Source organism: Calidris pugnax, unplaced genomic scaffold (assembly GCF_001431845.1).
Source record: "Calidris pugnax isolate Ruff unplaced genomic scaffold, ASM143184v1 scaffold24, whole genome shotgun sequence".
In the NCBI taxonomy this organism is placed as follows: domain Eukaryota; kingdom Metazoa; phylum Chordata; class Aves; order Charadriiformes; family Scolopacidae; genus Calidris; species Calidris pugnax.
The window spans coordinates 29,707,768-29,734,905 of NW_015090922.1; the positions used below are offsets into that span (position 1 = coordinate 29,707,768).

The window sequence follows — 27,138 nt, forward strand, 5'->3', positions numbered from 1 at the left end:
CCCACTTGCTTGCAGAAACCCTTCTTGCTGCTTTCACATCCCTTGCTAGCTTCAGCTCCAGCCAAACTTTGATGTCTCTTGTACCATTCCTATATCCCTGTGCAGTCCCATCATCTCCCCTTGTAGCCCATCCTCACTTCCACATTCCATACAATTTTTTGCATTTGAACTCAGCCAGGAGTTTCTCAATCAGCCAGCCCATCCTCCTGCTATTCCTATGCCTCCCGTGGCTCCTGCCAAACAGAATCCTGAACAAGAGAGAGTTCACTTTCATGTAATCCAAGACTATTATTCTGCTACTTGTCCTCCTCTCTGCCCTCAGGGTTTTTAACTCTCATCTCATGGCCACTGTAGCCAAGGTTGCCATTGCCTAATGCAGCTGAGAACTCCCTCCTTACTCCTGGACTGCAGATCTAGAGTACCCTCTGCTCTATCCTGTCCAGCACCCAAGTAAAAGATGGTTCCTGTCACACTAACTCTCCTGGCCTGTTGGTGTTCTGCCATGCTGGTCTTCCTGCAAATTGGAGGTGGTTAAAAATTCCCCCTGAAAACCACAGCATGCAGTCAGGAGACTTCTTCAAATTGTTTAAGCAAGACTTCATTCTCTTCCTTTTCTTGATCGAGTGGTCTGTTGCAGGTCCCTACCACAATATCCCCTTTGTTGGCATTCCCTCTAGCCATGACAACAAACTCTTGGCAAGGTTGCCATCAGGGCTTTTTCTACTCCATTTATGCTCTGCACATTCAGACTACTCCTCTGTGGACACTCCCCTCCATTTTTCTTCTCTGCCTGCTTGTTAAGCTTGTGTCCATCTACCATAGCACCCCAATTTTGCGAGCTATTCCATCATGGTCCTGTCATCCCAGCAACATCACAGCTTCCTCTTTCTCTTGTTTCTTCTGTTGCACATTTGTTTGTGGAAAAGAACCTTAGATGGTCTCAGTCACCGTGATTTCTTGCAGGGAAGGATGTCCCACCCTCACACTCTCCTGTGTGGGCTCCCTTCAGTTCCCACATACCTGCAGGCTCTGGTCTACGCACCCAATGAAACCTAGTTCTAACTCTTCACAACGTTAGTAATCCTGTCAGCAAAGATAATCCTCTTCATCAGGTGCACCCTGTCTTTTCCTGGCAGACTTCATTCCTAGAGGGTCCCACAGCCACAAAAACCCAAAGCCCTGCCCGTGACACCAGCAACATACTGGAGAGGGGCTCAGGCAAGGAACAAAGAGCTCTGATGGGCAGGACCCTTGCAGAAGGAAGTCCCTGACTACTGTTACCTGTCACTTACAACCTCACTGGCTCCGACAGTACAGCTGGATGCATCTGCAACTGCAGAAAAAGCTTTGTTTTTTTCCTCCACAGGAATCCCAGCCAGCTCCCTGGGCAGGCTGCTTCCTCACGCACCACACGCTGACCAGACACACAAGCCTGACACACCCCAACTTCATCCCCGTTATGTTTCCTGCTCAGCATGGAACTTCTCCTTCTGCTTTTTGTTCCCACCTGCAGTTAATTCAGCTCATAAGCATCAGGTCTGCAGTTTTTCTCCCACACTGCGCTTACAAAACTTTAAAAAGCGTTTGGTTTTTTTTTTTGGAGGAGCTTACAAAGCATTCTTTTCCCCTAGCCCAAGTGACACACTTCAGCAAAAAACCTCAACACTAAAAGCAAACATTTGGTTCACTGAACAAAGCAAGTGTTCCCCAAAATAACTCTTTAATTACACGCTCAACTTTGTTGTGATCTCTCTACTGTTCTTCAACTACTGTACTGAGACAATGCTTGAAGACTGCACCAGTAAAAATAAGATGAAAAAGTTCCACCCTCTTTCTGTACTTAAAGGCTCACTATTCATTTACTGACCATTTTTCCCCGAAAAGTTCAGTGGACTTCACTGACTGAGGCGATTTATTTCAAGGCTGGGGAGAAAACAGTTTGTGGCACTGGACAGCAAGGTATAATGTATATTTTGCCCTCTGAAATATTAAGAAGAATGAATTATTTGGGAAGTTACATAACTTTACAACTGATTGATTTTAAAGACATTATGGACATATTCCAAAAAAGTGACATATTGTACATGCAAGAACAGCTAATCTATTTTTCCTATTATCCTGTATTATAAATATAGAAAATTAAAAAAATAACAGCAGTGACAAATTTTAGTACTCCAGCAGCCCAAAACCAGAAATGGTATGTTAGAGATTATTGGGCTTTGGGTTTTTTTTTTACCCTTTGTCATTTTCATCAAGAGAATTTAGCACTGTTCATGATACACAAACAAAGGAACTGATGCTTTTTGATGTTCATTGCCGTTCTGTGAGAGGTTTGGGTTTTGGGTAACTCAATGGCCTTTTATAGCCCACTTACTTTTTTTGGTAGAAATCAAGACAGTCACATTGCAAGTTGTGCTTCTGTAATACCGCACTCATTATAGCTAGTCTTTAGAGGATTAAAGAGGTCACCTACACATCTACCCAAACTGCATCTCTTACTATTCAGTTCAGCTGCTCTCGGTTCTACCTTACAAGGAAACATCAAACCAAAAAAGACCTACCAAAAAAGATGTATCCGGTATCTCCTGAAATGAACACAAAGCACTGTGGTCATCAGCAGAAATTTAATTCCTGCTGCCTGGACAGTGCAGAGGTTTGTTAGCTTTTACCCACAAACTGAAACATTCACAAATGCATTCTTCCTGAAGAGAAATCTGTGCTTTGTAGAAAATAATTCATTAGTAGAACTTGCTAAAATGCAAACAAAGCAAACATGCTAAAAAGCAAACAAAGTAGTAAGACGCTCCTTTACCATGATCACCCAATCTCCCTGTCAGTTACCAAAGTGCTTTAAGTTGTCCCAAGAGCTAGTTATATTGTCTCAGTAAGGACTATTTTGTCAAAGCAGTCTAAAGCTGAGTGGTTTCATTGCAGCTGGTGAAAACATCACTTATGAGGAAATCTTTGATCAGACGTAATGTGGTTTCTCATTTTGCTTAAAAAAAAATAAGAGTGTAGTGAAGTTACTGTATTACAAAAAAAAAGGGACATATTTTTATAATCCATCCTCATCACCCGAGCCATATTAATGGTATAGAATTGTCAGCCACAGCTTAGCCAATTTTTTACTTCTGGAAATTGCAGGATTTGTTAAACAAATTACAGAGTCCGCATGTTTAACAAAAAAACATATTTCTAACTAGAGCTAGGTGGTACAGAACTGCACAGACCAGTCGTAAAGGCCAGTCTCAGACACTTCCTTCTCTGTTTAGAGAGATGTCTGGGAACCAGCAGAGCCAATGCAGAACAACACTTCAACAAGAACATTCCCATCTTCTAGTACAGGGCTCTAGTTGTTAATTCTAACAGACTGACGAGGTTGGGTATTGCAGACCTAACTGCATTAGGTCTTTTAGGGAGAAGCCTTATGTAAAATACCAAACAACATGGTTTGAAATGTACACCAAAATAAGCATTCAAGAGAGCTTAGCTTGTCAGACATGTTTAAGTAACAGTAACAATGGTAAACAAGACAAAATTTTGCCTGTCAAGATGGGATTTTTATCCTTTGTCTGTTGAATCATAAACCATCTGACAACTCAGAATGATATATCACACATCCAGGTAACCCCATTCAGTCTGGCCTTAAACAGACTTTAGGATTCACCATCATGAACCGCAAGATCCTTTGGGCTTACAAAAAACCTAGGCATGCACACACTCAGAGACACACACACACTCAGTTGCAGGCTGGACTAACTCTGGAAAAAACCCCACCTTTTTCAAGAAACCCCCCAAAACCCACAGGGCTTCCTGAACCTCCCAATTGTTAAGATTTTTGATTCAAGAAGTCTCAAAAAAACCAATGTAGCCAGCACAAGAGCTTTATTTTGCAATTTGAATTATTATACACAATTCAGTAAAAGCCCTCAGGAGGCTTTAATTTCCTTAAATTAGAGCCAAAGTGCAAGGTCTCCAGTTAACCCCCAAGGTAAGAGAACAACACTTTGTTGTTAACAAAAGTCATGTCTAATTAGATATTTAAAAGGCCACATCTTTAAATGCAATTAGAAATTATTTCATAAAGTTTTTGCTTCTTTTGGTCTGATAAAATTGCCACATATCCTACAGCTAACACATAATGGAACATTATGTTTTCCCAAGACATATTAAAAAAGCAAACAACACTGTCCCTACATTATTTCATACACCTTAAAAACAAATGCCAGAAATCAATTGTACCTAGGTATTGAAGTGGAATTTTATTTCCTTCAGACACACTGTTGGTTGTCTTAAAGAAAAAAGGCCAAAAAAAGCCCCAAACAAACTTTTCATACACAGTATCTTGAGGCACAGGTTCGCCCATACTTAAAGGAATTTTTACACAGGGTGCATCATATGTTACAACATTGTTGCTACGTGAAGTCTATGGCACATTGATTTTTTGGGGTGAAAAGAAATTCTCTTCTGTGTTCAGCTGCTACAATATGGCACAAATTACAAGTTAACATCATAACTAAATATTCTGATGCTTTTTTGCTGGCTATTTTGGGGTGCACGTAAATTAAAGGCACACTTTTCCTCTCTCCTCTCAAATCATTTAGGTACTGTACAAGCCCAACTTCCCAGCACTGCTCCATGCCTGCTGGCCCAGTGCAAAACCAGATTTAAGTCAGCATCCAATGCAGCAGCAGCTCTATACGCTTAACTAATGGCTTTAGCTTAGCAGGCTACTTCCACTGTGATGACCATTGATGAGAGGCCAACAGTGTTCCTGAAAAAAATTACAAAGCTTAAAAAAAAAATTAAGTTATTTATATTCACTTACATGTAATATTTTTCAAATGTGTTCACAATTTTCAGAAAGTGCACATTTTGAAGTCATTTCAGTATGACAAATGTCCATGACCTATATATCATAGCAGCGCCATGTACAACAGTACCATTAAAGAACTGTCAAGGTTTCCGTTACTGACCCTGTTTTGCAAGAGTATAATGAAAACACAAGAATCTGCTCTTAGCTAGAACTTAGTGTCCATAATGTCTTCAGTATGGTATTTTTAAACATTTGGATTTAATTGTGTATAGCAGTCAGAATCTGAAAAACAGAAGGTTAGTGGTTTTACTTTTTGGCGCTCATTTTTATATAACAAGGATTTTCAAGAATGAAAGTGAGCTTACAGCACATGAAGAGCCCTCAATAATAAAAGCTCCACAAACTGTTACCACACTGTTAAAAACCTAACAAAAAAAATCAGTAAGATTTAATTAATGATTTGCTGATCCTTACAAAATTACTTTTTGTGATTTAACAAGACATAATATCAATGAAATTATCATATATAAAAACAGCTTAGGTCTGAACATCAACAGTCTGACAAACATTTAAACAAGAATATTCGGAGTTATAACTACTACTAAATTTAGCTCCTAAATTTAGATTTGAGAGCTTAGATACTCTCTATTTGCTATGTCTTTAAAAAAAAAAGTCCAACTTTCAGACGAGTCTGAAAAACAGCAGTTTCAAGTAAGTTTGGAGCAATTAGGTATTGTGGCTAGAGTTACCATAAATACGGACTACCTGCTGACTTGACAAAGTTGTGTTAAAAGAAGTGTGAGTTGAACCACTACCTCTGAAAGTTCTTGCTTTGGTTATCTTAAAAAAAAAATAATCAGACTGTTAGAGTAACAGTGCAAGTTCACTATAAAGCCACATGCCTCTCTGTAGATGTTTTCTCATCAGTTGGTTTCTATGATGCCCACTGCCAGCAATGGACATTCCGCTTGGAAAATCCACCTCCTGCTGTAAATGTCTGGCTGAACCAGATGAAGAAAATAATTCTGAAATCAGACTCAAACGGGAAGGTACTGTTTCATTTAGTTCTTCTTAAGAATATTTAAAAGCCTTCTCCACCTACAGTCTTTTTGAAACACAAGGCACAAATAGGGAGTGGACATTCCAGCAAGAAGTGATTGTCTGAAATTAACAGTCCACAGCTGTCTTCTAGTCCAGCACAATGAAACAGGTTGCTGTCCAATTCTATGCCACGTCTTCTAGATAATCTGCAACATCACTTAACTGAGAAATGGTAAGGTCTTGCGTGATGCCTTCAAGCTAGAAAACAAATGAAATCACAAACAGTAAGTACTATTTCTTGTAGTCCTTCACAGAGCATACCAGCCTTCTGGCCTCAAGCTCTTTCAGTGAGAAAGAGCTCTTTTAGAAGAGTGCTTCCCTCTTTTTTCTTTTAAAAGAGTACACTCCTTTAGAAGGTGCTCAGACAGATGTTGAGATATAGGGAGAAGACATTTCAACGCTGGAGAGTAAACCAGTCTTAAAGAAATTTTACATACCTAGAAACAGTGAATTGTGCTCCCAAATAATTGTTGAGGGGGCTTTGTTTTGTTTTTTAATCAGTATAGTATCTAACTTGGCAGGAATACAGGACATAATAATACAACATTAACATCTATCCTAGAAATCTATGTTCATGGCACATTCCTTCAAAGAAGGTTAAAAAAAAGACAAGATCGGAATCATGTCAAGAAGAACAATTTTAGAAGAATCTTACTTTATCACTGGCATTTGACTCTTCTGTTTCCACTGAAAGTTCATCTATTTCTTCACCAATACTGATATCACTTTTTTCTGAGCGATGACTAGTACTAAAGAGAAGGAAAATCATAAATGTAGAAAAAAGCTTTTCGAACATCCAGATATTACATTCACCTTCACTTTATACCTGACATTTGATTGGGATTTCACTGTCTAGCAAGTTAAATATGAAGTTACTTAAAAACTCATAACAACTAAAGTTTTTCTACCTAGATGGAGCCATGATAAATACTGATAAATACTTAAGCCTCAGTCCTGCAATTTAAAACACCAATACCTTCACAAGGCTGTTACATATTTATCAGTGACTACTCCCAATGCTTTATTTTTTAGTTGAATATTTCAGCATACACCATATTGTCTAATAGCATTAATTATAGTGTTAAAACATTTTTAAGTACATGATTCAGGAAAAAAAAACACCTTCCACAAAAAAACAACAGCTTCTCATCTCAAAGTTAGCATCAGGTTTTTAAGGAGCTCGTTACCCCCAACACAAAAGAGATCTGGGTGGTTTTTTGTTTTGGGCTTTTTTTTGTTTTGTTTTAATTTATAACTGTATGTATTAAAATAGCAACCTCAGGTTTAAAGGAGCTTAGAGATATTGACAGACTGCAGCAACAGTGACTAGCTGAAATATGAAATAGTTCAAATACGCTAGTGGATATGCTTATAATGCCCAAAATGCTATGCTACTGCAATATCATCTTTCTCTTACCTGTTGAAGTCATCAGCATACTCATCGTCATCTCCATTTCCTAAATAAGTTTTAAAAGATATTAATCAAACAAGTTCTCTTCAGGAAATGAAAAAAAGAAACTATTCCTGCACCAAAATACATAGTTTAATGCCAGCAAAAATGGGAGTAGATTGAATTACTTGTACAGATTAGGAAGAGAAGGTGAGTTTATGTTTGTCATTCATTAATCTCAATCTTATTTACACACCCTGTTTTCAGGATGTTGACTACATGGCTGAAGACAAAATTTAAATACTCGGCAGCTCTATTTTGAGACAGAGATGACAGTTCTTATATCACATCATCTTCATATTGCTCCTAAAGCTTACAAGGCAACTTTCAAAGGTCCAGAGGGCAAGTAAAAACACCACTGAAAAAACAGTAAGACTTGTCTGGCTATCTTTTTCCACAAATATAACCCCCCCAACTTTTATTAGCTACCTAGTCAGAAAAATTTATCACTTGATATTAGCAAACATTCACAGAATGAATCAAATTTTTGCTGCATGTGTAAAATAATAATCCACATCAGTTTTCACTTTTCTGTATTCCTTTGGATCAGATTTCACTCTTCAGTAAGTTTCAGAATGGTGTTAAACAGAGTGATAGAAGTAAAAGTTGAAGATTTTAGTTCAATATGTGTATTTTGGTTTCTCAGATTCCCCTAAGAAGCCAGGTTAGAACTTACAGTTAAAAATGTAAGAGCTTCATCATGTTTAGCAGATACTTGCCTAATTCTAGTGATCCCAGTTTTGCATTCACCAACCGCAGGTCTTTCAAAACAGAGTTTCTAGTCAAATCTGTAACAAAACAAAAGCATTTGTATCAGAAATTTGTGACTCTTTAGTAAGATCCCACTTAAACTCCCATCAGCCATTTATAGTGAGTGGTCTTTTATAATAACCATACATAATTTTGTAGTATAGTATGGTAATATTATATCCAATTTTCATGTCTGAACTGTGCTAACATTTAAAAACACGAGTAGCAAACAGGGACGATCTCCCAGTATTCAGGATGATGTTTTACAACATGAAAGCAAACATCCTTAAAGAATTTGTGCATATAATGTTAAGATAACAACACAAAGGAATAACTTAATTTCAGCTAAAAGCTGCGCAGAATTTTATACTCCTGAAAACTGCTTTATATATGCAAAAAACCAGGACTGTAGGTAAGTATTTCACGCTCCAAAGCATAAGATGTTGCAGCTATAGTATAACATACCAGAACTGGTATGCAATCACTCAGTGAAAAAAGCATCCCTATAAATCACACCACAACCAGAAGGGGGCCGCATACTTAACTACCTTTACATCTGAATGTGTAGATCATTCATTACATTATGGGAAATATCTTCTACATTCATCAAAACACAAGAACATGTGGAAACTTACTGTCAGGCTCCTTTAGCGAAGGCGCACCAGTCAGGGAGCTTAACCCACTTTTTAGAGGCGGTGCATCAGAAAGGGATGCTAGACCTCCTGCTTTATTAGCATCAGTTTTCCTGAAACAAACCAAAGAAATAAGTACTCCAGAGCTGCAAAATGGGTGTAGCAACTTTCTCTTCTATTATTTACTAAATAGTCATAAAACTAGAACAATAATATTTACAGCAAGAAGAGCAAGGGGAAAAGACTATTCAATCTGCAAGCTTAAGAACAGTCAGCAGTTTACTGGCACAGGTGTCAAGCAAGACATTCAGTAAGAAAGTCACTTTCTCACCTATGCAAAGGCTTCTGCCTGCCTTCTTTCACAGACAGAGCTCCTGCACCTTCATCAGCATCACTATTTTTATCAAAGGGCCTTTCATTATCCCCACATGTAAATGCAGCCAAAAAGAAGAAAGATTCAGATATAAATCAATATTTAAATTAGTTTCTATTACAACTAAGAGAGACGATGCCTGACAAAACTACTAATCCCAAAAGCTGTCAGTTGAACAGAATGAAATCCTCTCGGTTATTGCAAGACAGATCTCATCATCATATCTTAAAATTCACTTGCCTACTACCTATTCCATTCTTGTATTTAAAGTGTTGAGTTCAAACCCTACTTGCAAGTAAAGGATGAAGAAACAATATTAAAGAGAAACCGAGATTGTCACATTTAGCATTACCAGCACTGTTTGTTACTGTGATTCCATTCCTATTAGTAATGGACAAGTGAACAATTCACTGTATCATCAAAATATCATGTATACCATCATTAAAACACTTCAAAATTTTGAACAATGGGACAGAGACCTAGGGGCAATAAGAGCTCGGATCATCTCTTACTCTGTCCTTAGTAACTGCTTGTTCCCTTCTCCAATTCACCCTTCTAAAAGGAACAGCCGAACTCCCACAAGGAATCTGCCCTTTGCAAACCAAGCAATGCTGGTGCCTCTCCTACTTATTCATCCCTTGGGCCTCAGGCACACCACCAGAACACAGCACAAAGGGACTTCACCTGCAGATTATGGTCTTTTTTCTCCTCTAGAGGAGCTGCCAGGAAGTTAGAAGCAAAAGACTCAGCAGAGACACCTTGGTTACAGTTAGTTGCCAGCTCATTTATTATTAACGTATTCAGTAAGCCTTATTATGGAACATTACTGTAACATCTACATCACAGTAACATTATGAGGTACAAATTACTACTTGGTGGACTGTGGTTCTACTACAGACACATAATTTAGAAATCATTTTTTCTGTAGGGAGTTTCTCTACTAGGAAAAAAAATCCTTATTTTACTGAATAATGAAGTCTTTTCCTTGCGTGCACTTTTAAAGAAATCCAGTTTACCCAACTTCAAAGTGAATTTCACTTCTTGTCACATGAAAATACTTGAGCAGTAAGAAATTAGTAAATATTATTAGACAGAAGTTTTTCCAGCCTTTTCTTGTTTTCCCAGCTTATAATTTAAATCTATTTTATGGCAACACAGCCAGCTGCTACTATGGTTAGACTTTGATTGAAGGCTAGTTCAATGAGCTCTTCAGTAAGAAGTAAATGCACACAGATGTAGTTTTAATCTTGATATTTCCAAATAAGAAAAAGGAAAGAACACAGAAGGGTAATATGCAACAGACAGTATTTTCCAAATAAAAATCACTGCTCTTTGAAGAAAACAAAATTCTGCTCCAACTAAATACATCCAAAGAAAGCTGTACTATAATATTTTTCAAAGAGTCCATTAATTTACTAGAAAGACATCTAGCTTACCTGGCATGACTGCCTTGTGCTGTATGAGAATGATGCCATTCCATAAGTAAGCATCTACTGTAGTGATAATACAAAAAAGTTTATGCTGTTCCACCCACTATTGATGTAGTTGGGGGAAGAAACCAACATGTGGAGAACTACTGTGAAACTGACTTGCAAATGCTTCTGTAACCTCTCCTGGTAACCTCTATTAAGCTAGAGCAGTTCTCCGATTACTCGAGCACAGCAGAGGAACAGCACGAACCATCCTGCAGCATTTCTCAAGAGGTATCTGAACTAAGCTTCAAGATAACTCAACAAGATAACACCAAGATAGGGTTTTCAGTTTTACAGTCACTAGTAGTTCTTTCAAATGGAATTTTTCAGACTCCATAGATGAACAATAAGCATCTGCAAAACTGACATATGCAGAAATAACAACACTTCACTGAAACCATAGAACTGCACACAAAAGGTGCTACAATGTGAAAAGGAAGCCCTCAGCTATGAGAAAACTATCCTTATTCTTACAGCCTATGGAGCCAGCTTACATATTCACTGTCCCTGTCATTGTCTCCTTCCCTTAGTACTGATCACCACTGCAGCTCTGCTGCAAGAAAAAACACTAATAATCATTCCACCAGTGAAACAGGCTGGGGACCTTATATAGTTTATGATGAACCTTAAAGTGATACAGGTTTTTCCACTCATGGTACATCCAAGAGATCCCAGATGACACAGCATTTCAAAGAACAGAGTAATAAAAATACACATCTCAAAACCAAAACGTTACAGAACAGATCTAAACACTCACATTTACATGTGCAAATAATCAAACATCAGCTAGCTTTCAAAGGTCTGAGGACAAAATAAATCCGCATTAAGTAGAACATCCGTGTTACTTACCAGCCATAAGTTCTTTCTGGTTTGGGTATAGGATCATCAAAAAAAGAATCTCCCTCTACATCATCTTCATCCACACCTGGATCACTCTTTTCTTTGGTATTTAAGTCTTTGTTTTCTAGTTGAGGATCTAGTTTTGTTTCATTGGGCAGAAAGTGAATGCTTCTTTTGCTTGCTTCCCCTGATGAGACACTTGTGTCACTTTGAGTAGTTTCAGCAGCCTTGAAAGACAAGGAAAAAAAAAGGCCTCACTAAAAGGGATAAGTATTTATGTCTTGTAATACTGTAAGCGGTAATATAAATACACAACATAATATATGCCAAGCATCACTTTTTAAAAAATTAGCTCAAGTTTGTTACTACTTCTCAGGAATTCATTAATATCATCAGGAATCACAAAAGAAAAAAGTTGTTTTATCACTTTAGAAAGGAAGTGTTCTTCATGGTTGCTGTCATTAAAAAAAATTTATTCTATCCTCTGCATTGCTTTGCTATCTAAATCACCTCTACTATGAAAGCAATTTTAAACCAATTTCAAATGCCTTTGGACATCAAATAAAGAAATATACAGTCAGACTGATTCTTATCTCCTAGCTTTGAATAGAGGGCGGGGTTTTCTGTTTTACAGCCTGAAAGTTACATGATACTTTATTAGTGTTATTTTGCAACTCTTCTATAAACAAATGTTTAGTTACAGTCATTGTCTTCAAAAGAAATCAATGTAAACCCATGCAAATTAATCTAACGCATATTAAATTGTAATCTCTACAATATAACATTAGGTTTTAAAGCAGCAAGCTTAAGATGACTGCAGTTAATGACACATTCAGAAGGCTGAAGTAAAATTTTCAAACTGTAGGCCATGAAAATTGAAACAGGCCTACTAGAGTAATTTTATCTCAGTCACAGAACCTCATTGAATTGCTGGCAGCAGCTCAGTTCTTCCAGGGCAAGAAAAAGTACTTCTACTTATAAGTAGTAGTGAGAACAATATTTTAATTTCCTATCCTAGAGGAACAGAACTGTTGTTGAAAATTAAGAGCTTAGTAATACCCTGACTGGAGTAAAGGGGAAGTTACAGCTACTTTTCAGTTCTGGGTGCTGTGGGAGTAAACTGCTGCTATCTCCTCTGAGAAACTACAAGCACAACAGTTGGCTTTTGCTTGAATTCATATATGTCCCATTTTGAAGTAAAACAGAACCAACTTTCTGTTTAGTAATTTTCCATCTTAGCTAGGCCTCTTCTAATTCTCTCTCGTAAAGTTTTGCAAAAGTGAAATAACTACTTCCAAATTACAGTGATAGGTTAACTGTGGCTAATGGTTCAAAGAGCAACAGGCCTACCTTGGGTTTTCAGACTAACAGTGTTAGTAAGATAAGTCAGAGTGTGGTTTCACACTTGCACTTAAAAAAATTTAATTATTTGCCGCTGCCAAGAGCTGTGGTCTGGGTCTTTTCTAGCACACTCCCTTCTACGTGACACGTACTGGTTGCCAGGTCACAGTCAGAGCCAGTTCAGCTCAGAGGTTTGCAAAACCTGTTTGAAAAACCACCTGAGAACATGAAGTTTCAGCCAGGAAGTCTAGACTGTTGAGGTAACTTCCATCTTGCTCCAGCCAGGACTGGCTAAAATTTCCTCCTCCTGTGTTATTTGTATTCCAAGTATGTTGCACAGGCAGAATATTCTCCCTGCCTTTGCCAAGGAGAGAGAGAACCAGGAAAAAAGAAATATCTAAGAACTGTAGTCCCATTAAGATATTCACAACTTATTCTTGGAGTACGTAAGTCCAACCAACTGCTGTTGGTGTTTCTATGAGGAAATCTCCATACAGAAACCAGTTTTCTCCCGTTTATGAGCTAAATACATTTTCATGGAAGATTCAGCAATGTTACGAAAAGCATTTGCAGAACACATACATTTATCTCCCACTGCAATGGAATTATGATTTGCTTGCCACAAAAGATGGATGTAACAAATATAAAAAGCCTGATCATGAATTCAAACTTGACAGAAGTTATATTCTACTTGCAACGTCACTACATCAGAAAGAGCATGTAAATGAAAACGTTCTTATCACCACCTTGGCTGCTGCTGCATGTCATAACTATTCAACTCTTAACGGCAGTGTTCTGACAATGCACAAAACTCTCCTTAACAAAAGGAAAAATGGTTCAACGCATGATCTTTTACCACACTTCAAAAATTCTTGCGCAGAATTACATACTTCTATCTGTTAGTTTCACTAAAAATTAGACCCTAGAATAAATCTTAGAATCACTTTCTTGTGTCCATATACTTATTGGGAATTAAGCGCAAATACACATTAAAAAAATGTCACTATTGACAAGACCAGTCCCAACCCCTATCATTTAGGTGAAGTCAGTCAATGGGAGAAGATTTTACATCTATGGACTAGCACATCTAAATAGTCAATAGCAGCTTGAAAAAGTATTCTTTTCTGTGTTGAGGTGGAATTCAACACACTGCAATACAGCATGACTCCTGGAAAGCAGTACTGATATTTGGAAATCATTCAGACATGGTTCATATTTATTTTCTGCTCAGTTTGGATGCCTCTATTTGAGCTGGGTACAGGAGTTTGTTTTGTACAGGCCCAAACAATTGTGACAAAAGAACTAAGACCGTTCCTGTTATAATCTTAAACAGCAGCAACTGTTACTACTCCATGATACCTCCTCTAAAGCAGAGTTTCCAGGCATAACTTAAATCTCATTCTTATCAATGTAGTTTCCTAATGAAACAAGTCATAAGATACTATGCTGCTCTGTGCTTGTGTCTCTGTCTTCCCCTAACTAATGTATTTTGGACTGGCTGGCTAAGTTCAATCACTGCAAAAAGAATAGAAGTTCCAAAAAAAAAAACCCCAAACCAATAAAACAACCACCAACCCTGAGTAACCGCATTGCCAAAAGCTCTGTCAGAAACAGATATAGAGGAGTAAGATTCATACCAGACAGAGCCTTGAGACATCTTCGTGCAAACCCAGAAAACACCCATATGAAACATGGTTCAATTTACAAGCTACTGGAACTATTTTTTTTTTTCTCCTCTAGACAGGTATTCTTTACATGAGGAAAATCCATATAACAAACATGTGGCTTGTTTTCTTCTGACCTACCTACCTGAAGAGGAAAGGTGGTATATGCAAAGGAGAATGGAATATTTATGACTCTCTAACTTGCTCAGTAGTTCTTCTTAGCTAATCTAGAGCACTCTAAGACAAAGGCAGGGGCTCAGTTATGAAGTTTAATCAGCATTCAGCTCTTTCAAATGGATTTGTTCTGTTTTAAAAGCTGGTGCAAAGCAAGAATTATCTTGTCCTAAAGGTCTGAAATATCAGAATTTTCATTTGAAGTTCAGTTACAGAAATATTAGCTTTTAAGAGACTATCAACAAGCACAGCAATTAATAAAGTAACTTAATCTTGAAATGAAGCTTGCTTGTCAAACTATATAGTTTTCTGGTTTTGCATGGCAAAAAAAAAGAAAGAACTGGAATAAAACGAAGCAGATCTAAACTGAACTGTCATTTTATTTTCTTTTATCCTTACCACTCCCTTTCCCAAATGAATAAACTAAGAAAAAAATCCATGCAATGTTGTGCTTCTCAGCTTTCATTAGTGAGTCAGAAAGCTAAGTTATTTCCAGTAATCTTGAAGAAAACTATTAAAACTTTTAAGGTGATTACATCAATGATTTGAACAAACTTCAGTATTTGAATCAGGGCCATTTTGCTTTGTGGGATTTTTTTGTTGGTTTTTGGTTTATTTTGGGGTTTTTGTGGGGTTTTTTGGGTTTTTTTTTAAGTGGGTGTAAAGGGTAGCAGGTTTCTTGTGGAAAAGAGGCTGAAGTGATCATGCCCCTTTCCGTACCCTACACTACCTGTAATTCTGAACCGGTTGGTCAGTTACAGTCAAATGTAAAGGCGTATTAGAGGCTTGGAAGATGTCAGTTATCACAGGTTTGTGCTAACAGGAAGCAACAGAGAAAAGAAAACCACAGGCCCCAAGTCAAAGACAGTTGTATCCTAACACTTATGAATCCCAAGCAGCCATCAGCCAGATGCCCAATAAACAGACAAGTCAGCTCCAACACATCTGTGTCTCAGAGAGATGCTGTCCCTGAACCAGCTGGAAAGGTATAGGACTTTGCGGATCACTTTAATTGAATGCTATTGTATCCACAGTTTCATAGTTCTCTCTTCTACTTAGCTCATGTACATCATGTAGCTTTTTCATTATATATAAACAATCTCACCTTATTTGGTATAGGATGTGTACCTGATCTTCCATCAGATGATTTCGATGCGGGACACAGGCTATCACTTAGAACTGGAGCCACCTAAGAAGTTTCACATAAACACTTACAAAAAATATATTGAATTTTGTTACAAAATCATCCAACAAGAAACAAGGCTACTATCCCCACTCACACAGTATGCTAACTGGGACACAGTGATGCTATGTTAGGAAGTCTACAACAACTACTACTGAATTTAAGCTTTCGTTGGGATAATGAATGCATCTTGGATGTGGGGAATTTTCTTTCAAGCCACAATCACATCACTTAATCAAATACCATTGCTTGGATTTCATCCATTTAATTAACAATTTAATTCTCTATTCCATAAATTATCACTGTCATTGCCTTCAGGTAGTTCAATACTTTCATATATTTTATTTTAAATACATGTTTTCAGAACAGCTTTAAAGCTTTTAACAAAACCAATTCTAGCCTTTTCTAATCATATTAAAAAAAAAGTAGGGCAAAGAAAACACGTACAACTATAAGTGTTATCAAAACATACTAGAAATGAGAAAATAAGTGACACAGTGTTTTGTGTCATTTATCAGGGTTCACTCTGTGTTACTATATTGTAGTAAAACATTAGTCAAGAGTACTAAGGTGGCATTAAAAGTAATAGAATGATCATGATCTTTATCTTTCAGCATTGTTTTCCATTAGTTATACAGAAGGCATAGCAGAAAAGAATACAATAAAGACTTGAGACACTGCAATACTACAACAATAGCCAAGTGTTCAAATTTCAAGGTTTTTCATCATTGAAATGAAAATGAATAAAGAATTATGAAGAAAGAAATTACATGTTAATGCTACTTACCTCTTCAGTGCCTGAAATCTTTTTCTGCTGACATTTTTTAACAACCTCCAACAACAGGGGCCCACCCACAGTACCTTCTGCTTCTATAATTCCCAAGTCTCGAGCTAAGTTTTCTCGACCATCAAGGCCATTTAGCTGGGGGGAAACAAAAAACCAAACACATTACCAAAAAAGTTAAAACAGAAACAACTGTCAGAAAACACAACCTACATTTTCTAATGTAACTCCTAAAGCTTTTTGGTTTAACACAGCAACATATTGACTAAATAGTGATTATTTAAGACTTCCTATTGCATGTGGACTAAAGTAACGATAGCCTATTGCATCATCTACTTCTGATCTGTACCTGAACTTATCACTCTTTCGCTCTAAAAAAAAACCACATGGATTTGGACAAAAACAGGGATGAAAATAATTCAGTGTCAGCCAGAAAAAAAAAAGGAAAAAGAATTTTTTTTAAAAAACCTGAACTCCACATTATAGCAGAAGCAGAACGCTGCAGCAAAGCCAGGCTGGTTGGCATAACCTCAGAATGGCAGTACTGCAAAGGGCATCAGTTGATCTTGAACTCTTACAATTATTTAGTGATATTTCCTATCAAAACACTGGTCAAACAAATACTGAAGCAAGCCACCACTAGCCAAGCACACTGAAACATGAAGGACAGACAATTCAACAGCCTGCTCAGAGACAGACAAAGTAAAATCTTTCAGCACTACACACAGTCACTACATGCTACAAAGCTCTCTCAGCCAACTTGCTCAACTTTGGCCAAGTTTCATACGTGCACTGCAATAAGTGAAAAAGATGCTTTTACTGGAAAAATGAAGGAGGCATTTTAAAGAGCATGTGATGTCTTTTGAATGCAAATGAAACACTGCTCCCCAGAGTGCATGACAGAAAGCACAACTGTTTCTATTTGGTAGCATGAACATAAATCTTTGTACAGATGTGTCCTAGTGCAATAAATGCAGCTACAGATATTTGGCAAAGGACAAGGGTGTATGGGATTTTCTTTCACTGAGCTCCTAAAAAGACACATGAACTTCTGAGAAACAGATGTCAATTAATTTAACAAACTTGAATTTTTAATAAATTAACTATTTAAACACTGACATTAAGAATAAAAATTAGTATTTCAGATGCAAAGAGCAATTCTTCAGTTAAATGGAACTGTTTCAAATCTAAATTTATTATTAAAACCTTTATATCCTAAGAGACAAAGGGACAAACATGATGAAAAACCTCTAACTCAATATCAAAAGCCTAAAAGCAATCATTTGGGCTATGTGATGACTGTAGATCCCTTCCAACTGAACTACTGTATTCAATCACTTTGTCACGTGCATCTGCACAAAGTTCTTTGTTTCACTGAAATTCTCAGAATACATTACTGACATTTTAATTTTCATGTAACAATCCTAACTTAGTACCATAACTTAGTAAATTATTGGCAAAAAAAATGTTGCAGGAGTATTCTGTTGTATATATATGATTTCAAAAAAATTATTAATTTACTAATAAACACAAGCAAGTGGCTTAAAACTACTATAGATTCTGTATTCGTGGCCATGCACTCCAGTCAACACAGCATACAAATAAAAGCAGTATATCTTACTGTGCTTGATTCAGGTTGAAAAACAGCCAATGTAAAATCAAGATTGAAAAACCGTAGAAATTCTGCAACAAGACCTGCTACCAAGCGACCTAAATAGGAAATGAGAAGAGTAAAAATACACCAGATGGAAACAATTCTTACTTGAAAGATTTAACATTAAGATGGCTTCAGTATGAGGATCTACATTGATTCAACACTCCTGCAAATATCATTCAGACATTCAGCAAACTACCACCACATAGCTAATCTGTATAAGAAGTCCCTGATTTCTAACTCAGCCATCATACCAAAATTAGTTGTCAGCAATACTGCAGGAGCAAAAAAAGATATTGCTTACAAAATTTAGGTGTAAGATTATTTTTTAACCTATTTAGCTGTTTTAAAGACATTATTTTGGCATTTCTCCTATGTGTCCATTTGCTACGGTAGCTTTAGAGTGAGTTTTCACAGATTACTGTTTCTATTGGTCTAGAATGGCTCTGAGTTAGCATAATCCTAACTCATAATGAAATATTAATTTAAATGTATTAATCATCTCAGTTAAAAATAAACATCAGCGATATTAACTTCAAAAATTATAGATTAAATTCTATTCTGAATGAATATTAATTAAGTTTGACAGTAATAAAAGCATACTTTACGTCATGAAGATGGTACTGTAATAAAAGATTCAAAGACTTAATCGTTTGTTTCCTATTTTTATTATTTTGAGAAGTATACTAAACAAAAAACTTACCGTCTTTTGTACCTAAAAAACTTTTCAAGCTTTCATTTACCAGAGGTGCTTTGTTCTGTCAAAAAACAAAAGCCAAACAGTAATTAACATCCTTGTACTAGCAAGAAACTGAAAGCCACAGTAAGTTGACGTTTTGGTGTGCCCTGTTCCACAATAACCCCTAGCACAGGTAATTCACTTCAAAATTTACCTTCGTATTAATTCTTCTACCTACAAGTAAAAACTGCAAAGTCATACATTTACTTAGGCAAATTAAAACTGTCTCAGTATTTCCATTGTAAAAGGTACAGAGTAATTTCACCCAAATTCTTAATAGTGTACTGATTTTAATTACTTAATGATTAAAAAAGTAAGTCAAGCAGTTAACTTCCCAACTTTCTCCTCTAATATAGTGCCTAATAGCTCTAATAAAGTTTAAGGAAATTCAGTCCCACTTTTTAAAAAATGGAAATTTACAAATCTAGACAAAACATGGACCCTGTTTATTAGTGGTTCACAAGTCAACACTAATCTTCTATTCATTAAAAGACCTTCAAAGATGTTATGGAATTATTTTTTTTCTTCCTGTTACATTTGCCCTCTTCAACTTTGACTTTTAAACTGAGATAAATTCATGTGCTGTTTAGGTTTGTCAGAATCGTTCAGGGTTTTTTCAAACCAAATTCTAAATGCCATTCCTAACATACCAAAATATCCTGGGTAAGAACCCAACTCAAAGAAAAGAATCTGTTATAGGTATTTATCACTAGAGTCGTAAATGCTAACACGCACAAAAAAAGAAATATATCTTGCTTAATATTTAGGAATTCAGCATAGTGATAAGTATTAATGTATTTCCAGTGTCTCTGCAGTGTAAAATTAAAATATCATGATACATTCTAAATGCAGAATTCTTCCTTAAATATAAGCAAATTATTCTGAAGTAAGCATGCAACATCCTTATGAGAAACACCAAAAGCATTAGCATACCTGGCAAGTTACTGCATTAAATTGCTCTCACAATACACGTCAAAAAATCCCACTATGATATTTTAAATTTCAAAAGACGTTATTCCAATTTGATAAAATCTTGGTCAGTCAGATAGATGATTTTTTAAAAAAAAGTAGTATTTGATGGAAAAGATTTAGTTATTCTGGTCAATTGGACAGAAGCAATGTAAAACCAACAGAGACAGTTACTTAAAGCTACAATTTCAAAAGGCTATGTTTAATAATTCCTATTTCTAAACATCAGAAAACACCCTGACAGTCCTGTTTTGTGTTCTTTAAGCATCATTCTCTTACACAGCAATAGATAATTTTCTCATATTTCACAAATAGAACATATTAAACCTATTATATTTAATTCTACATGAAGATATATCAGGATGATAATTTTTTAAGGTTCTCTTACCTCTACTTTCTCTTGTTCTTCTAATGCCAAAAAAACAGCTGCTCGCAACTCCGCCTGCCAAACAAAAAACAAACAGCATTTCTACAAGCGCTGTTTTCCCTATGCAAATAGAATGCAAAGAGCCAGCAAGTAGCTTGACAGCTATTTGTTTCTCCTCAAGCAATTTGGCATCGATTGTAATCTACATCAGGGCAATTAAGACATTTAAGATTACAGGCAATGTGACTTGAGGCTGAGAAAGAAGTGTTTTCAGTGTGAGAAAAACAAGGCAAGGGGCAGGATTTGATAAAAGACTTCCTAAATTATTCCTTCATACATAAAGAGATTCCAAGTTATCTACGTTATCTCCTGTTAGTTTCTTCTGAGAATTAAAATCCAGCTCTTTCAGGCAGTATAGAAACACCTACATTAAGTTTTAAAATGTATTATCACAAGGTTAAGAGACACAAAATTCCTATGAATTCTTGTCAGATCACACTCAAAGAAACAGAATTTCTAAAGGAAAAGAGAGCGTGATTCCAGTCATTCAAATACTCCTGTAGCACGGTTTTACCCAACTGATTTTGAATACCTTAATATAAAGGACGAGAATCCCTCCAAGAACTATTTTGAATATTTAAACTTAAACTTTACTTTTTTTAAAATACAACAGTTTCTCTATTTCTTTCATTGAACATACCAAATAGACAACACATATTTGATGTAGTCTGCCACTTGAATCAACTCTTTATCTGACATTTTGACGCAGCCAGCAGATTACGCTAAGTAATAAACTACAAAAGACAGTGCTACTTTGTATATCAGTTTTCCCAAAAGCAAAGAAGAAAGGAAACTTTTAAAGAAAGACTGCCTTCCATAACTAAGGATAAGAACAATATGAAGTGTCTGGATTTCCTCCTGTATGTTCAAAGGGTAATTAAACGTGGATTAGCCTGTAAAAGTTCTCTCCCACCGAAAAAATAAAAAAAACCTTTTCATGGAAAAAAGAAAATAAACACTTCTTTTTTAAGCTTTACCCTCTTCAGACACCTTTTTAAAGGACAAAAAGGTAACAAAAAAAGTTTAAAATATTTCCTATAAAAAGAAGCAAAAAATGCTTACCACAATAGTATGCAATGGTCATTCTGATACTGGAGTTACATTTTTTTTCAGGTGCTGGGATACAGCATTCAATCAGCAAATCCTCTTACGACCCATTTATTTAAGTATTGTTCTTAAAAAAAATCAGTTTTGGAGCAAGAGCTAACAACTTTATTGTAACTTTATATGAAAAACTTCAAATGGTTGCAAGGCTGACCCTTTTCCACTGCTGCCACAGTGCCAAGGAGGGTCCATAAGAGGACATGAAGAGTAACAACGTGTTTGTGAAACAGACTGGCTAGTACAACTGCTCAAAATAAAAGACACCAGCTATTACATGCGGGTAAGGGTAAAGCCCCTTAAGGGTCTGGATCATAAGACTGTATAACAAAGTTGCCTGAAAGTATTGCCATTCCATCAGCTGATCCGGAGTCTGATCTGTTTGAGACTTTGGAATAATATGACAACTGTCATTCCTTTTCACATCACTGTGAATGTTTGACTACTTCACTCCTCTAGGTCCAACCCAGTGGCATTTAAATACATACCAAGGTTCCTTTCTTCCTCTCTTCGTTTATTTCATGACAGAGTGTCAGTTTCTTCCTGATGTTGCCATTCCCAATTCATAACAGGTTCACTTTTATTTCCATTACTGCCCAATTAATATCCTTAAGTTCACCAGAAGATAATGCTACTAGTATTTATTACATTCCCGTTTGGCTTACCTGCATCATCTAGAATACCACCCTACAGCCTTAACATAAGAAGCAGCCCTCCAAATGGTCCTTCAGCCCCATGAGCATCACAGTAAGTTTGAAGTTAAGCACTCCTGTGCTATCTCTACAAGGTTTACAACATTCCAGCACACTGACCTTCACTCTTTAAGGTGGGTACTGCTCAGATCATAGCAAAATATCCTCAAATCATCACCTCAATACGTTTAGACATGGAACCATACACTCATATCTGTGTGAGGTTAAAGCAGTAATTCTCAAATTCATGAAGAAGAAAGTAAAAAGCAACAATAAGAAAGCTGAGGCCAAAGGAAAAATTACCCCAAAACAAGGAGGTGAATCATCCTACACATTAGGATGGATAATGTCATACAGGCTTTTCAGGACATAAGATAAGTCACAGATAATTTGAACACCAGAGACTGAAACCACCACCATCAGGTATGGTCACGGCAATTTGATCCCACCAGCAGATACGGAGGCTTACATAACGGCATAGATGAAACCATTTATGCAGTGTTCTTCTTCCCTTCCCCCTTTAAAAAAAAAAAAACAAAACACAAAAACATGAACACTTTGCATTTCCCTTTGCCCTAGTACCCCCTGGCACCAGCCCAATCTGTGTTCCATACCTTGTTATAACCTGCTTTAGCTATCCCCCTATTCCCCACCACCTCATTCTGCCAGCAGTTTTCAACGTAAGCCAAATACATTTTGAAGAGTTTTACTCACAGTCTAGTAGTAAAGCAGACCAAAGCTTGATACTCAACTTCCCCACCTATATCCTTTCTAAGCCTTCAGTAAAACGGGGTTATGCCAATAGAGCCAGATGTTGACAAGTAAGATGACAGTATCTATCATGTGCTCACTCTGCCTGCCACAAGCAATTCTCATTCTCATGTTCCTAAAAGTAGGATACAGCCATGATGTTTAGAGGACCATACTGACATTTAAATGTTGAGTTTCAGTTAATCTGAAACCACTAAAAATGGTTGTATTTTACTTAACTTATAAACAAAAGAAGAAATTGACGTTACATAAGAAAATTAATTATTCTCCTTGACTCCAAGATATTTTAACAATAGCATTTCACATTTTTAAAATAGTATTTTTATTCTATCTAACAATAAATTATTTGCCTGTACCTCAGTTGTCTATGTTTTGAACAAAATTAGCAAGAAATTAGTAGGAACACTATCAGCTGACCAAAAGCACTGCTAGTCATATGATATTAGTGATGCCAACCTCCCTAATATTTGTAACAGTAAGTCCCACAGAAGACACAAAGTTCAGGTGGCACTTAACTGATACAAACCAAATGATACCAAACTTAAATGACACAAACCAAAAGAAAACAGGCTAACAATGGAACATGGTAAGAAGCAAAATGGCTCTTCTTGCTCTGATGATAACAGCTTCCCTAAGAGAGAGAAAGGTCACATTCTCTTCAAGACAGAAGAATGTCTCTATTTGTACAGCATGCATCACAGAGTATCAGTGATGGTTTTCACTAAAGCACAAATACCCACATTTCTATTCTGTATGTTAACAGAATTCATTAGGAAGCAGTCTTACACATCAGATTAATTCCCATGATTAAGAAACTATATATATATATTTGTATATATACACACATAGTGCAGCTTAAAGACAGTAAATTCTCAATTGCAAGTGGCAAATATATTTACACATCCTCCAGTTTTCACAATATTACTTCATTAAATACTCTAATTAAATACACTATTGATCACAACTATGTTTATTTTAATGAAAGGATGAAGGCTTTTTTTTTTTTTAATGCATGGTGTAATCTAATTTTAATTAAAAGCCGATGATTTAAGAAGACTTGTTCAACCTTAATTCTTCTGGAAGATGGGAGCTTTTTGTCAGGTACTTGCAGATCAAATCCTGTTAAGTCATTAATACTATCAATTAACAGTTACGTGCCAATTAAGGTTTACAGCTAAGACAAAAACCACCATGAGTTCCTCAAATGAGCAGCTTTAACCGTAATCATACCAACTACTACACAGTGACTCCTGGTGTTAGAGAGGTATAACCCAGTAAGTAGGATGCATTTTGTATTCCCAGAAGTTATTTGCTAGTAAGGTGCTATCTTACACCATATTGGCTGCTACACACTTCTAGCATTATAGAATGGTGAAAGTTACAATAAATGTATTTACACAAAAATCACTGAACTGGCAACTGTAGTACAAAAGCTTGCATACTACACAAAGGCAGGAATTAAGAAACTACAGCTCATGGTCAATATGAACTAACTGGCTTATGATTTTTTTTAAATATCATTTTATTATCACCATACTTTTATTGGTTGACACTGCATGAGAAGTTAGCAGATGGCCCAAAAGGCTTAACTAGAAAAAGGTCTCCCTACTCAAAATACAGTTACTTGAGCTAGAATGTTCATCTACTTATGGAACTTAGTTGAGTTATCCACTTGAAATACACAAACACCATATTTTTAATAATACTGTTTTGTTGAAAAATATGACAAACAGCCCAAAATCTAGTGGACTTCAAAGTACACACACAAAGATGCTCTCACTTTAATTAACCATTTCAGTTATTGAACTGTTCCTGAAACATCAGCAATGATCAACCACCTCTTAGATGCTTAAAACAGAACACTGTGGATAAACACCACCATCCTTGATCTGAAAGCCAAACTTCATTTCTCCTCTTGCTTGGAAGGGAATCCAGCAGTTTTTATGCTTCCATACCTGCATGGCTCTCTGCTATACATGACAGTTATTGCTGGAATCTTCTAACTTAAGCAAGAACCCATGAAAACCATTTTCATACACAAGCTCAGGCTACACCACAGGCTTGCAAAATAGCTTTACTATCTTTCATACATTTTCCTAACATAGCATTATTTGTTCCCCGTTGGCAGGCAGCATCCCCAGAGTTTCCAGGTTTAGCAAGCCTCCAAGACACGCCTCAAGGAAGACAACGTTTACACTGCGACCCTCAAGAATTCCCGCTTGGAATTCTCAACGGGGGCTTCTCGTATCGAAGCAGAGAGAAACTCTGTCCACCTTGTCCCACACCGCCCGGCGACCGAACGTTCCCAGCAGGTCTGGCAGCGGCAGGAAAGCTCCTGCGGCGACACGGTACCGTGGGAGGAGCGAAACGGCACGGCCGGGCGCCGGGCTCCCTGCGGCGGCCCGGGGCTGCCCTCCCTCTCCCCGCCCGGCCGACACGGCAGCCCCCATGCGGCGCCCAGGCCTCGGGCCCTCCCCTCCGCCTCCAGCTCGTTCTACCGCGCAAGGCAGGCGCTGGACCCGCCGTCCCGCCGAGCCCCAGGCCCGGCCGCCGGGGAGCACCACGGGGAAAGGCGGCGCCACCGCCAGGCCGTGACGCCAGGGGAGGGCCCCGGCCAGGTCGCCGGCTGGAAGCGGCAGCGAGAGGGGACGAAGCCCGTGAAGCCTCAGCTCCCCTCCGCGCTCCGCGGCGCCGTTAACCGCGGCCAGCACCAGCCAGCGCTGCCCCCTTCCCGCTGGGCGAGGCGTGGGCGGACGAGAGACTCTCCTTCCCCCCACCTTAATCTTATTGAGCACCCCGCTGCTTTCCAGCGTCTGCACCAGCAGGTCCCGCAGCTCCGTGTCCTCCTCCGTGGCTGCGGCCGCCATCTTGTTTCTCCCTGACAACCGCCCAAACTGCGCTAGCGGCGGGACGAGCCCGGCAGATTCGTCTCCGGTGCCGGCGGAGGCACCAACCCAGCGGCGGAGCCGAGAGAGGGAGGCGCAGCGGAACGGCGGCCACCCTCAGCGCCGGCCCGAAAGGAAACACGGAAAGACGGCAGTCACCGGGCGCGTCCACCGCCCGCGGCGCCTGGAAACTGCGGCGGCGAACAGGCAGGGCGGCCGCCGGGCGGGAAGTTTAAAGCGGGGGATGGCGTTAACGGCTGAACCGCGCGGCCGCTCGCCTTCGGCAGTGCCACCACCCGCACAGGCTGCCCCTCAGCCCCTCCCTCCCGCTCTGGTGCTTCCCGCTGCACTCGAACGCTGAAGCGGCCCGCCCTGTCCCGCACCGGCGGCTACGGGTGCTCCGTGTTCGTCCCCTCAAGCGGGAGAACAGGGGTGCTGACATGGCGTTAGGGGTCAAGCAACCTCGTCCCAGCGACGAGGAAAACGCGGCCCTCGGCCTGTGAGGGCGGGCGACTCCCTCAGGGTGGCGACTGGCCCTCGGCGAGGCCTCTTATCCCACTTGCCCCGCCACGCCCCCGGGCACCCGGCCTCCGGGAGCGTTATAAAGGGCTCCTAACAAGCGTGTCCGTTGCGTTCAAAGCACAGGTGTTGTAGGTGAGTGAGGCTTCAACCTTATTGTGCCTTTTAAAAAAAGAAAGACACAAATCTTTGTAAGTTGTAACGCTTGATTTGCAGCGCTACGTGTTGCTTTCAGGCCCTTTTTATTATTTTTTTTTTTCCGCTTAATTTCCTATGACTCTTTTTTTCTGCAGGGAACTCAAATACATGGTGAAGCACGTCGGAAGCTGCGGATGCTCAAAGGGACCCCCCCGGGTGCAGCGGGGCGTCGCTGGGAGCTGATCATCACGGGCGGCAGCAGGTGGCACTGACTCTCTAGCGATGCCCTAAAGCCTCGGCTGAGCCTGGGTGCCGTTCCTGCCGCCCCGCTGTTACCGAGCCCCCGGGAGGCGCTGCTGGGTGCCTCAGCCCCTTTCTGTCGCTGCTCGGAGGATGTAACACCGCGTTTCGAAATCCTGCAGTTGAGAAAGGTTTGGCGGTCCTTCTACTTCGGTACAAAAATCGTGTTAAAGTGAACCTACGGCACTGAGCTTCTTAAGCAAGATGTTAATAGTTTCCATGTAGTTTTTCAAACCCCTATAGGAAACAAATCCTAAATGCAGAAGTGTAATGTCTGGTATTACAGTTATCATTTTCATTTGTCCACCAAATCTCCAAACTTAATGGAAAGACAAAACTCACTTGATACAAATATACAAGACA

General features: G+C 38.5%; 1 protein-coding gene across 1 annotated transcript; it reads right to left on the reverse strand.

The window, feature by feature from the left end:
- Positions 1-3,868: 3,868 nt before the first annotated feature.
- On the reverse strand, positions 3,869-25,840 carry FGFR1OP (FGFR1 oncogene partner). Its single transcript, XM_014951224.1, has 12 exons — positions 25,711-25,840; positions 20,331-20,384; positions 18,938-18,992; positions 18,202-18,290; positions 16,584-16,718; positions 15,719-15,802; positions 11,444-11,661; positions 8,753-8,862; positions 8,087-8,155; positions 7,335-7,374; positions 6,573-6,666; positions 3,869-6,115 (listed from the first exon to the last, which is right to left on the reverse strand). Exons 1-12 carry the CDS (start codon positions 25,798-25,800, stop codon positions 6,041-6,043), a joined length of 1,113 nt encoding a protein of 370 aa, XP_014806710.1. The 5' UTR covers positions 25,801-25,840; the 3' UTR covers positions 3,869-6,040.
- Between the last annotated feature and the right edge of the window lie 1,298 nt (positions 25,841-27,138).

Coding starts and splice junctions, on each gene's coding strand:
- FGFR1OP (XM_014951224.1), bottom strand. CDS start 25,800: ATGGCGGCCGCAGCCACGGAGGAGGACACGGAGCTGCGGGACCTGCTG. Junction 18,291..18,937: donor TTTTTTAGGTACAAAAGACG/GTAAGTTTTTTG, acceptor TTTCCTATTTAG/GTCGCTTGGTAGCAGGTCTT. Junction 7,375..8,086: donor ACTGGGATCACTAGAATTAG/GCAAGTATCTGC, acceptor AAACTTATTTAG/GAAATGGAGATGACGATGAG.